At 44.6% G+C, this 12,842-nt stretch overlaps 1 protein-coding gene across 1 annotated transcript in view; it reads right to left on the reverse strand.

Annotated features, from left to right (window-relative positions):
* The window catches only part of LOC126531602 (atrial natriuretic peptide receptor 1-like), a 265,340-nt gene that overhangs the window by 35,145 nt on the left and 217,353 nt on the right, over nucleotides 1-12,842 (reverse strand). The window contains exons 12-13 of the mRNA XM_050179200.2: nucleotides 7,095-7,332; nucleotides 4,860-5,015 (exon numbers count right to left, since the gene is read on the reverse strand). Coding sequence (XP_050035157.1) covers nucleotides 4,860-5,015; nucleotides 7,095-7,332 — 394 coding nt within the window. The remainder of the gene's footprint in view (nucleotides 1-4,859; nucleotides 5,016-7,094; nucleotides 7,333-12,842) is intronic.

Raw genomic sequence — 12,842 nt, forward strand, 5'->3', positions numbered from 1 at the left:
AAGATGATTGTCATACAGTACGCGCACCTACAAAAGAAGTCCCTACGGGTTTCTGGGAAAGTAAGCTGTGCAATAGAGAACAATTCGGCCAGGTCCGGGGATTCAACCCCGAACTAACACCTTTCTGAGGCGGTCACTCGATCTTCTTAGGTAATGAGGAGGCTAGCAGATTGGTGGTGGCTTTGAAGTGGCCTGGACGTTTACTTCTCCGAGTTTGAATCATCGCTAGTCGACTGCACAAGCGAAAATCTACAATAAATACCGTCGAGATATTGGCACATCTAGTGATTAGTCGGGGAAGAATTCCATTCGGACTGAAGAGGATCTAAAACTGGGAAGTAGGTATTGGGTCATAGCAAGCAACAGCGCACAGAAAATGAAGACGAAGAAAGGTGTAAAAACACATAGACATCGCTTGTTTTGTGTTTACGCTTTGCTTTGTGTTCCTTTTCAGTGCGCTGCTATTATTAACCATGATCTATTTGAACGCTTGTTAAAGAGTATTAGATACGCTCATAGATTCATTCTACCTGTCTGCAAAGTTGACACAGAAAACAGTTCAGAGGCGGCATCGTTCACATTTCGAGGAGACAGTTACACTTTTTTTTCAATACACATATCCTTCTCATCTGAATTCTTTGATAAACCAGGTAGTCAGGTGAATAAGGAAGGAAGGAAAAAGTGGAGAAGGAAGGCAGGGAGGTTAACCAGTTTTGCCTAACCGGTTTGCTACCCTACACATGGGAGGGGGATGGGGGGGATGAAAGATGGGGAGAAGAGATGAGGTGAATAAAATATGCTTTGGGGTGTTATGGGTCTTAGGTTAGGTTAGATATGTCTTAATAATGGGCTCTTAATTTGCGTTGCTCGTTATTACCAAGGCAATGCAGGCAACAAATTTTATGTGGTACTTGACTATGCAACATAAAGGTATCGGCAATGTTATTTCACGGAAACATCCCCGTGAAAGCCCACCAAAGTCTATGCTGCTCCACGCGTAAAGACCAAAGAGTGTGTCCACAGAACATCCGAGAGACGCTGATACAAGGGAAATCCGTGAATATTTAGTGGATAAACTAATGGTAACTGGTAGCGGACATAGAAAAACTCAACCATACACTTTTGAGACAATGCTTTGCAAGTCCTATTATAACTGCAATAATGCCGAAATTTACGTCTGTATCAGTTTGTTAAAGCTGCCTGACGGGCACTTGTTAAAAGTGAAGCTTTCATTTCTGTCTTTGAATTGAAGCTCGGGTTCTTCCTGAACAAAGTTGGCTGATTCCGGAGACACTGTAATAAAGGTTGGTGATTTGGTGACGCCGACAGCAGTGCACGATAGGATATCTCCTTTGCTGAGCTTTCATGTGCTTTGTAATGTAAGCCGATCGGGCAGGCAGCGCAATCCTGATAATCCTGATAATAGTATCGTATTAAGGTTTCTCAGGCGTAATATGCGGAGCTAGCTTCCTTGCCATTTTCTCTAGTTTTGCTGTGGGTGCCTTACCGAGTAGACATAGCGGGAATGATTGACTGATCACATGTTCGCCAGAGGTGTCGATCGAAGTGTTAAATGCGCATCATTATGTTTGATACTTCAACACAGCTGTCGCATGGGTAAGTAATTGCTTAAGTTGGAAATAAAGAATTCAACGTATTATACGGCTCTTCGGATGTCATATAAAGGAAACGATTCAAGGAAACTTCCTTTCACTATGGATTCTAACATGGGTGTCAGATCTACGTGAATCTTATTGTAAAGTCGATGACGTAATCGTCGCCCATCTAACATCTCGAAGGTGACTCTTTTGCAAATACCTTAGTGCGCACAAGTCGAGGCTTACATGTTTTAGAAGAGCGAGCAAACACGGATGAGCAATAAATAAAGTGAAAAGATATTTCGCGGCAAGCTTCCTTTCATTATTATGCCCAGAAGCCGGAACATGTATTTTACGGCGCTCGGCGAAGAGGCCCGTTCTCGCGTCTATTTTAGTAAGAATGGTCATCTTTACGTGCAAGCGGTTCGATGGGATCGCTGTGCGCAGCCGGTCGAGCATTCGATATGAGAGCGTCTCGGCTCACAGCGATTGTCGCAAAGCTCCCGAATAGTCGCCAGGAAGAAAAGCGGTCGCGGTTTGTGTGCTGATTGTCTCCCCTTGTCGCGATTGTTCTGCAGGCTCCGCCGGCAAAGAATGGCCATCTTAGATCTCGAGGATCTGGTTGCAACCAAGGCGATAAAGGATTGTGTCCCGGCTTGGTAAGCCCACCCCTAACGTAGTTTCGTAGTTTGGATGTTCGGTTCTCCTGAACGCCATCCGCATCTCAGAATCCGCAGCGACCTAAACCAAGGCTGCCGCTCTGAGCCCTTGCACTCGCCTTGGTCGAATGCAATCATTGTGGATAATACGGGGGTCTTCTTCGCTGAACGCACCGTGAGTAAATGGATGACATAAACACAAACTTGTCTGGGTTCATGTATCACGTTTCGTCTAAGCAGTTGGACTTCCCAACATTGTGTTTAACCGTCTGCAAGTTTTTGTTTGAAGCAGCAGGAGGAACATTGCCCAGGCACTGTTGCTTGAAATATGGAAGCCTACAGTGTGGAAAAGGCTGTTGGGCCAGCTACGATAAACTAACCAGAGCAGCAAAGAATCATACGATTAGCAGGGATATTTAATTACTTCATATCAGTACACACACAAAAAAAAGATCCAGTTATCTTTCTTGTCAGCAGGTGGTCTAGAGGTGCCAGCGGGAGTAAGGAGATTCATTCACTATAAATTATTGCAATAATACTTTATATGTCATTTTTTATTATAATAATAATGGTTATTTTACTTCAACAAAATATTCTTTCGGTTATTAGCATACTGCTCCCGACGGCAACTACACAGTTCAGTGCATAAATATTTATAATTTTCAATCCGTAAATGAACGTTGTTTTAAATCTACAATGATTGTTTATTTAATGAGCACTTGCCAACAGTACAAGCTCCTGAAATGAAAAAATTGCCGCCTCACTGGCTTCCGCGCACGTGCTATAGCTTACATTCGCGGCCTGAAAACAAATGACGCATGCTTAGTCGCTAAGCTTGACTCATCACGTGAAGGTTAGCCCCCTGAATCTCCTAAAGATAGCGAAAAGCTTTGACATAGGAAGAGGCCATACCACTTTCACGGTCCGACGCAGCCAGCAGAATTCGAGTGCTTGCAGAGGAGATCACGCTCTCTCTATGGTGCACACCAAGCAGCCAGACCAACCGGAGCAATCGTCAATACCACCTGCCCTCTTTGATACATCTCTGTATGCCAACTGGACTCCGCCAAAGAGAGGCCACTCTGCTTTATCGCTTAAGGCTAGAGGTGGTATTCACTAAATCTTACTAATTTCGAAATTGGAATTGCCGACAACGCTCTCTACAATGCCTGTCTTTGCGAGGAGACGCTGGAGCACATTCTGTGTGACTGTCCTGATTATAATGTTCAGAGACAGTCCCTGGCGTCCGTTCTAGTTCACCTTGACAATAGACCATTATCAGTTGAAACGATTTTCGCATGCCGCCGACAGAAGACATCGCAGCTGAAGGCGACGAAGGGACTACTTCAGTTTTTGAAAGAGACGGGCTTGGACAAGCGGCTGTGACAGTGATGTCACGTACTACGCAAGAATGACGGACTGTAACTGACGATGTGTGTACTGTGCTATGTGCTCTCTCTCTCTCTCTCTCCTCCCCATCTTTCATCCCCCCCCATCCTGCTCCCATGTCTTGGGTAGCAAACCGGTTGAGCTAAACTGGTTTACCTCCCTGCCTTTCCTTCTCCACTTTTTCCTTCCTTCCTTTGACCTCGCCGCCGTGCTACGCGATTGGAAGATAACATCAGCGCCCCTCCTGGTTCGTTCCAAGAGCATGCAGCTAGGAGACGACACGCGCTTGCGGCGCATTATTCGCCTTTTTCGTTCGCCTTTCGCACGCATAGAGTTTACTTGATTCACCCGTGTTCTGCACCGTGTCCGTGTCATTGCGCGGTGGCGTTGCTGGCCACTCGGCCAATACGTTGATAAGATCGGAACGGAAACAAGAGAACCAGGCTCTTTCCTGCTTGTTCGCCCAAAGGGAAAGAAAAAAGCAGCGAAAGGCTATGATGTGACGTTAACTAACGGATTGACCTGTTCAAGCCCCACATCCGCACAATGCAACGTGGCACGTTGGGCGTGCGCATTTTGTACCTTTTTCGCTTGAACTAAACCAGAAGTTGCTGCAGGAAGTTGGCGCTACTTTAAGATCCAGGGGCTTTACGTGAAGGTACGGCAAAGCGCCATCTTGTGTTTTTATTATTTGGGTATCAGCAGCAGCTTATGGGCGTACGTCAACGTATAAGAAAATTTATTCGCACGTCTGTCCTAATTGAGGAAATCAAACTTTGTTGTATAATTTTTATTAAGCAGATATGTAAGATTGACTAAAACGCTGAGGTCAAGGCCGAAAAACGTATACACGGATTGACATCTTCTTTCTTTAGCAATAATCAGACGGAGCACATTTTAACAAGCAACACATATTTCAGAAGTTAAGAAAGCCATTTATTGCTGCTTTTTAATCTACAGCAAAAGCACAAAATAATCGAGTAAATACTGAATGCTATATATTCCACGACTACTACTTACTATAGAGCCGAGCAATTATTTTCAGCGCCAAACATGTGCTACCACATTTAGCGATCTGCCATTGCATGATAAAACAAGAGACGCGAAGAAGGGTTGACACAAGCTGAAAACTTCCTGAACTTTGTTAATTAAGCATCTGATGTGATTCACGTACTTCGCAGCATAACTTTATGATCATGTTTGCGAATCTCACCTTTGGGGCTCATGTCAATATTTCCCAAGTAGAAAACTCCCTGGCGAACGGCGATCTCGTGCGAAATGATTGCAAACGAGTAAACGTCCCCTTTCTGCGTCCCGCTTACGGGGGCTTCCGGGGATCGTAGAAGCTCTGGTGCTGTCCATAACTTCCCTGTATAAAGAAAATGACACATTAAGTGCTGGGTGGCATTACTGCACTTATCTCTCACAAGGACTTAAAAAATACCTCACCGACTAGAAATGAGTAAGAAGTAACGAGAGGGAACAAGCAAGAAGTTTAGCTTAAGGCTAAATGCAATAAATTTTCACTGAGGGCAAATAGATAATAACTTAGTAGCGATACTACTGAAGCGATATTGACAGAGCGACAGGGCTGGTAATTGCCTAATTTTCTTATTATCCACTTTTAAATAGCACCGAAGTAGACGACGCGTGCAAATTGTGCTGGGCGGATATGACAAAAATCCCAGCACGTCACCTGAGAGATCTTTCAGCGCACCTCAGGTAACCACGGGTGGTGCCCGATCTCGGAGGTCGCACCGAGGAGACATGCGTTCTGAGTCATGCGTCACTTCCGGCGATCATAGTGCTTTTTTGTTTTTTTGTTTTCTTAGTTCGGATATTAAAAATGCCTATATTCGTGAGATTCTCGTGACGCATGAACTCGTAAATCAAACATCAAATTTCGAAGAGACTGCTCAATGTCTACTCTATGTGAAACTGCTTTTAACGTGACCCGAAATTTCGTTGCAGTTTCTCATTGAGGTGAATTTTTAGCGTGTACGTCATATTCATAGTCTGAGGAAAAACAAGAACTTTCAGTGACAACAAGGAATACAATTTGTACACTTTAGGGCGTATTTTGTCCCAAAACAACAATCGCTGTCTATCCTGGGGGCATTTCCTTTCTCTGACGCTGCGCGCCCTGTATTTCAAGGACATGAACGGCATGCACGTTGTAAGCGCGGCATATTATTCTCGACAGGAATCTATCGAACACGGAGCCTTCAAGAAAGGAAAGTCGAGCAAGACAGATGGCGACAATTGCTTGGGGTAAAGATGCACCCTATGCGGTGAAAAATTTTATAGAACGTACTTATGGTATTCAAAAGCTTGTCTCGATCAATAGTATGAGTAAATGCCTGCAAAAATCCCCCTAAAACGTCATTGCTCTGAAAGTGTGATTATGAAACATTTACAGAGGTTTCACATACAGTGGCATAAACTCTCGTGCAGTCTTCAGAGTTAACACAGTGCTGGCTCGACGCAGCTAGAAAGGTTGTAGTAGATAAGGAAGGGGATACGGGAAAGAATGACCCTAGGACGAGGAGGAGAGCAGGAAAAGAAGTAAGGGAAAAATCTATATGTCGTGATCATGATGTATAGAGGCGATGCAAGGGTGATGGTGGTGACATAAATAGCCTAGAGTTTAACCGAAGCACTCTTTATAAGAGTGTTGCTTCTTTGATAAACCAGCGCTAACTGCTTTTGCGAAGCACGCAAAGCAGTTGCGAGTGCATGCCTTGCGAACTTGAATTTAGGAAACTTCCACGTGGTTGGTCTCGCTGAAGAATATGCGTTACGTAATCTGACGTATAATTAAAGGGCGCGTTGTATATTTAGAGTGTTACGCCGTCATTGTTGTAACGGCGACTGATTTACCAATTAATGTTAATCGAGCAGTTATTGTCATTCTGACATGTGCTCATAAAATGGTATTCCGAATAATCGTCCCTGCTGGTAATGTTTAGTTGGCAATACTGGTTGGTCTCAATATGGTCTCTGTGCCTTCTTATACAGGGTGTCCCAGCTAACTTTAGCTAGAGTTTAAAAATATGCGAATGCCACTTAGCTGGACAGAACAAAGGTAATGTTGTTTGCGGTCGCACGGAGATACTCATTATTTTTCATTCCACCTAATTAGATAATTAGTCTTGAATTATTAATCAACCTTTCAAATATTATATTTAGATGAAAAGTGTGAATGAGAAAATTGTCGAGTGGTATGAAGAGCTCCCGATACAGCTTTCTGTTGCTCAATGCGTCTACATAAGTGTTTATCCGAGTGTGAAAGAAGGCCGCGAATACACGCAAAGTGCTTCGAGCGACCAGTCGCGCGGTAATTTTGCGTGAATTTGCGATCTTCTATCAGACTGGTTTATAATAATTCTCAATTATGTCTCTAATATAGCTCGGCGTGGACCATTCACAATAAGTTCATCCAACTTACTCCTCCAGTAGGCGTAAGTGTCTTCGTTCTCGTTCTCGTCGTAGGCGCGCAAGTTGTGCAGCCCAAAATCTGTGATCTTGAGCACGAAACGGCTGTCGACCACGCAATTCGACGACTTCAGGTTACCGTGGCTGTGAATCTCGCTGTTGTGCAGGTACGCCATGCCTTTGACAAGATCGTGCATGAGGGAGAAGCGAAACATCCAGTCCAGCTTAATCTCCTCGTTTTCCAGGATGTCCTGTGAGATGGCAAAAAGAAAACGTTTGTAACACAACGTTTTTTTTTTATAATCACCAAACGCGGTAGTCATGCCGAGCGTGTAAACAAAGCTTTTCTTTAGGTGACGAGCAGAAAGAACACTACAAAAAAGGGCTGTAAGGGTGAACGACCTAACCCACTCAGCAAGCACCCCAACGCTTCCTTCCGGCCCCGTAAATAGACGTAGGCAAAGTGCGTGTTTAGGCCTTTGGTACGGAGTGGTGGGGGGGGGGGGGGGGGGGGGGGCGCTCTGTCTGAGCCCTGCTATGAGATGTAAATGCCTGATGAAATTGTGCCTCTCACCTAATGGTATTTAACGCACGTGGAGGTGACAGATTCACTATTGACAAAACTTTTGCACGAACGTGCGACTGGGAGTTCTCGGCTGCGAAGCTCGGAGGCCGTGATATTGTTGTTACCGAACTTGTTTAAAACAGCTCGAGCCTCCTCAGAATACAGCAGCAAGCTGTAGCGCTGGTATCATTACACGAAACATAAAGAGGCGCGAGCAATACTCATTCAACGGCTACTCATTCTACAGCTGCGCAAGGTCGGCTCCCTAAGGAGGAACATATACTCGACTGTTGTGGTTTACAGAGCTACAAGCAGGGTCTTTATGCCTTTATAGGCAAATAAACGAGGTGATTCATTACCACCGGTAACTTAGTAACATTATATTCGGTTAAACATCAGTGCTGTGCTAATAAGCACGTATATTTGTCGCGTAGTTTTCTTGTCATCATTCTTTGGCGAGTTGGTTTATGCTATCCGAACAGTTCAATCTCGCCTATTCGTACCGCTGTATAGGAGGGAAGCACATTGTTAGAAAAACCGACCCGTGCGGTTCTATATCTCGTTTTGGTTGTTTCAAGCACAACTGAATACTATGGATCAAGAGTAAGGAAGTGAAACAATACGGACGCGATGAAAGTCACCACCGAGTGTACAGGTTGACTTCGCGCAAGCGTTTGCAATAAATGTGATAAGCTTCGAAGCATAACTTTACGTCATTAATAAAAGAGTACCTCGATGCAGTAGCGGTGAGAATGAGGAAGCCCATCATTAATTAATATAGGGTCTAAAAGAAAACCTAAGAAACGTCTTCATTCGCAAATGGAGTGGTCTGTTCTTTCAAACTTTCGAACTTGTACAGTTCATAATAGTACGAGGCTGCCGTTTTCAGTCCGGGTTTTAGGAATCATTAGGAAACGTCTCGGAAGCAGTTGCAGCTCGTTTCTGGAATGAGCGTAGGCGGGCTTGATTACATGGACGTGCCTACAAGCGACCAAACTTCCGGAGTAAAATCTAAACTGTAAACGCGAGTGATATTTTCATTATGCAGGTGACCTTTGCTCACACCGGTATGGTTTTATGCGCAGATGATATAAAAGTATCTAAGGAAAGTAGATGTAAGCAGACAAATAGGAAGGGGGGGAGGCGGAGAACTCTACCTTCTGCGAACTTTTCAGACCCATTCAAACTCGCGCAAGAAACTTAATTAAAAATAATGAGGTATCACACTTTTATCACCAGTATATCACCATTATATTCGCATGAAGTATCAAGCTCACTTAATTAGCCTTTGGTTTGGCACTTTGACGATGGTTAAAATTTCGTCTCCAACGACAACTGCCCTTAATTTAGAGACGTCGCTTTCGTCTGGGGACATGCTGTTTTCGCCTTCTTGTAACTTATGAAAACAACAAGGATCAGTCCACAGCAGATATTGTCATTTACTCAGAAGCCAACAAGGACCTATCCCACGCAGAGAAATTATAAGCGGTTTAATTTTGTTAGGTTCACGATAGGGCCACATGTACCGCACCCTGAATACAGAAAGACACAAAGGGAATAATGCCGTACCAGCTGCTAAGGAGTGCATAGCAAGTCGACTGCATAAATAATGTACCACAGCGCATCTCTGTGACGATAAAAAGAAAAAAAAAAAGAGAGAACTTTTGAACGTTGAACATCTGTTGCAGTCCGCCTTTGTGGCCTCCCAAGCTACTTACAATCACAATCACTCATAATGCGGAGGCTGTGGGTTCGACTCTGAACGGCGGCGCGCGGTTCTTTCGTCCACTTTCAAGTCCCTTTAGCCTATCACTTCTGAACTTCAAGTAAAACTACAAACAACTGCCCTTACGCTTTCCTTGGCTTCGTTATCTGATGGCGTCATATGCTTGTGACTAGCAAAATCAGGCTCCTCTGTTCCCCTTCTTCTCGTTCATCACTAGCATACATGCGAGGCTACACTTACTTTGCAAACAATGACAGCCGGCTTAGTAGGAAAGTAATGAGAACTCTTTACGGATGCGTTGAGATAGTTAATGTCCTACCTGCTGTGGTGTCGGCGCCAAGTATTCTTGTGAAAGCAGCCAAATCTCATTATAGCTTTTATGCTCCTCTTCTCAGAGGTTGACCTCCGTGGCTATTTATTTATCTCTTATTCCATATAGTGCTGTCGTTTGTTTCTGCTAACCAGTATACACAAGAAAACAAATATTACCAAGCAGGACTTCTACTGTACACCTGTGTATCCGTGTGGTTGGCACTGTTTCAGAGTTGAGGACTCGCTCGCAAACAAAATTCACGCATTCATATTTAAGTTGCCCGAACGAGTGTTGCTTGATCTTTGTTTTTGTTTTCTTTGTTTTTGTTTTTACTGAGATGATACCGCACGTTGCGTCCGTGCCTACCAGGAAGCAATAGGGCATTTAAAAGCGTAAGCATACTATTCTGCCTATGCGGTAAGTTTTCTTCTTCTTTTGTCTTCCTAATAGCGTAAGCCTGATCGTGCATCCTACTAGACCGCTAATTTTGACGGAAAACGTACATTAGACGACTCTGAATATGTGGGACTACGTGGGATTGTCTTTTCGTAGTTGTCTGGAGACCTTCGTGTTTGCAATCAGAAAGAAAATAACAGAAAAGAAAGAACTTATGACTTCTGTCCATGTTTATGAGGGACACAAATTTTCGTGACGAATATCACCACGTGTTCTATGATGAAATTTCACCTATTAGAAATATTAGTGTCTATCACGTCAGACACTCTCAATCGTAGTCAATAGCGACTGTGTGATATTAGCGCTAGTGCCACTCGTGCAACAACAGGACACTGCGGCGGGTGTGATTCGGCATGTGCCTGCGCATGCGCGTGAATTTCTGTAGTATATAAATTTTATCTCTGGAGCATTGAAGCACGCATAGAACCGTAATTTGTGAAATCGTTCGTAGTTTTTTAAGGAAATAGCAGAACAGCGCTTACGAAGTATAGCTGATACATTGCAGTGCTGCTGTTTACATAAACACACGTGTTGGCCTCCATCTTATAAGCTAAGGATGCCAGCTAATGACAGAGTTCGCAGAAACAATTCCATGTAGAGCGTAAGCTATTAAGGGCATAACGCAATAGCCATTTCATTGGGCAAGTTTGTTCGCAGCCGCCGGTGTTCGTCACAGCTATCGCCCGGAATGAGAAAAAAAAAACATACACCCAGTTCGCACCAGGATCGAACCCGGGCCCTCTGCGCGGCATTCAGCTACTCCACCAGTGCACTACGGCAGCGCTTGCCAGCTGCTGCGGAATAACGGCCTATGCAGGTGTCCTACAGCACGAGGAGTCATGCGATTTTACATGCGATGTGAGATGCGCGCCGCCTAACGTCGATACGAGTAAACTTTGAATTGCAGTTACGTTGTATTGGACTAGGTGTCATGACATGTAGCGGTTGCATCGTATCGTGCCAGGCGTCAATGGGTGTGATATGTGCGGCGTGTAGTCTGGATGCCTGTGTTTATTCTTCGGTACCTGTTATGGCGCCCTCCTCACAAGGTACGAACCATGGCTGAAAAAGCTAATCGTGGAGCTACGCGCGCGGTCGCAACCAGGCTACATCGGGCTCAGCAGACCGCAGTGCAGAGAACAGCACAAGCCACAGCTCGCCGTCGACGCCAGGTTGACATTTCAGTTACTCCTCGTGAACACGACGCAAAATGGCGGTATACTATACAGCCGCCCCTCCAGCTTACGGTGGGACGGTGCTGCGTGTACCACACAGGCCTGTGACTTTTTTGCATAGGCTTTGGCCAACTCTGGCCCTTGCGGCACTAAACACCACACATAATTACCAATTTCATTTTTTTTACTGTGCTGTCAGTCAGAAGCTCGAAACAATACGTTCGCTGTTTCTGTCTATCCGCCCTTTGCGATACACCGTCGTCGTGAAGCCATCTCTTCATACCCTGCTCAATACCTCCGCCGCTAGGTGGCCCGTTTCCCTGCCGCAATGTGCAAGTATAAACGATCAGTTTACCTCCGCCATCCCTCTCTCCCCAGCGTAGGGTAGCAAACCGGATCTTCCCATCTGGTTAACCTCCCTGTCTTTCCCTTTTCTTCTGTCTCTCTCTCACTGATAACCTAAGCACGGAGCTACTGCGACACATAAGCAGTCAATTATTTCTGTGCTTTTTTTAAGCGCTACGCAGGCACCCTGACTGATACTGTCTGCGTATGCTCTCTGTAGGGCGCAGCAGAAGGTACTGTGGAGGACAAAAACGACGCTGTGCGCATCTTAAACCAGACGTTATTATTGAGGAGATGGTTGTGTCTAATGTGAGATCCTGCTCTTGTCCAAGTAATCTCTCCAAGTAATAAGTCCGGAGCCGTAAGATTAGCTCAAGTCTGCTGATTTTAAAAGTTATTTTCTGTAAGTTAGGCGGTTTACCTGTGAGAACACTACAACTGCACGAAATTAGTGCCCCCAGGAATGATATTCAAAAAAGTACTCCATGTGTATAGTTGGACAGAAGTAAATCATAGAAGCCTGCAGGGCCCTTTCGAAGAAACAATGACCGGCGTCTAGCACGGAGATCCATGTTGTCGTCACCATGAGGCCGAACAAAAAGCCTCAACCTACTTGTTAGCCCTTCGCGCTCAGGCTGGCAGAGGCATTGACACTGTTTGCTTTCGCCGAGGGCACAATTGGATTATGAAGTCGGCACAGCGCATCCTTTGGAGTGAACCGCGCGCACAGTAACACAATCAGTCTGACGTCTCCAGTGACCCGCTATTGTTCTCTGTGAGACCCTACGAAAACCAAGGACAAAGACACAAAGCGTGATAAAAGGGAAAAGAGCCCAGAACGAATAATGTAACGTTGCGATGAAACAAAGCCAGGACAAAATTTTGCAAAGTTCTTTTAGTGTGAGTTCTTCGGGTACTGTTCTAAATATTTCACCGGTATATGCCACCGTTTACCTAACCTGATCATCCGTGCTGTTAAACTTGGGGACACAAGAACAAATAATGGCTTACGACGCGGGATGGTATTTCATTTTTCTTGAAACTGGAAATAATATCCAAAACCGTACAACTCAATATTATTATATCAATATTATATGTTATCATATTAACGTCATGTACCTGACATTAACGATATTAAGCCGTACGAAAAGATATATTAACATGACTTAGCCTTACTAACT

The sequence above is a fragment of the Dermacentor andersoni genome, chromosome 5 (genome assembly GCF_023375885.2).
Source record: "Dermacentor andersoni chromosome 5, qqDerAnde1_hic_scaffold, whole genome shotgun sequence".
Taxonomy (NCBI): Eukaryota; Metazoa; Arthropoda; class Arachnida; order Ixodida; family Ixodidae; genus Dermacentor; species Dermacentor andersoni.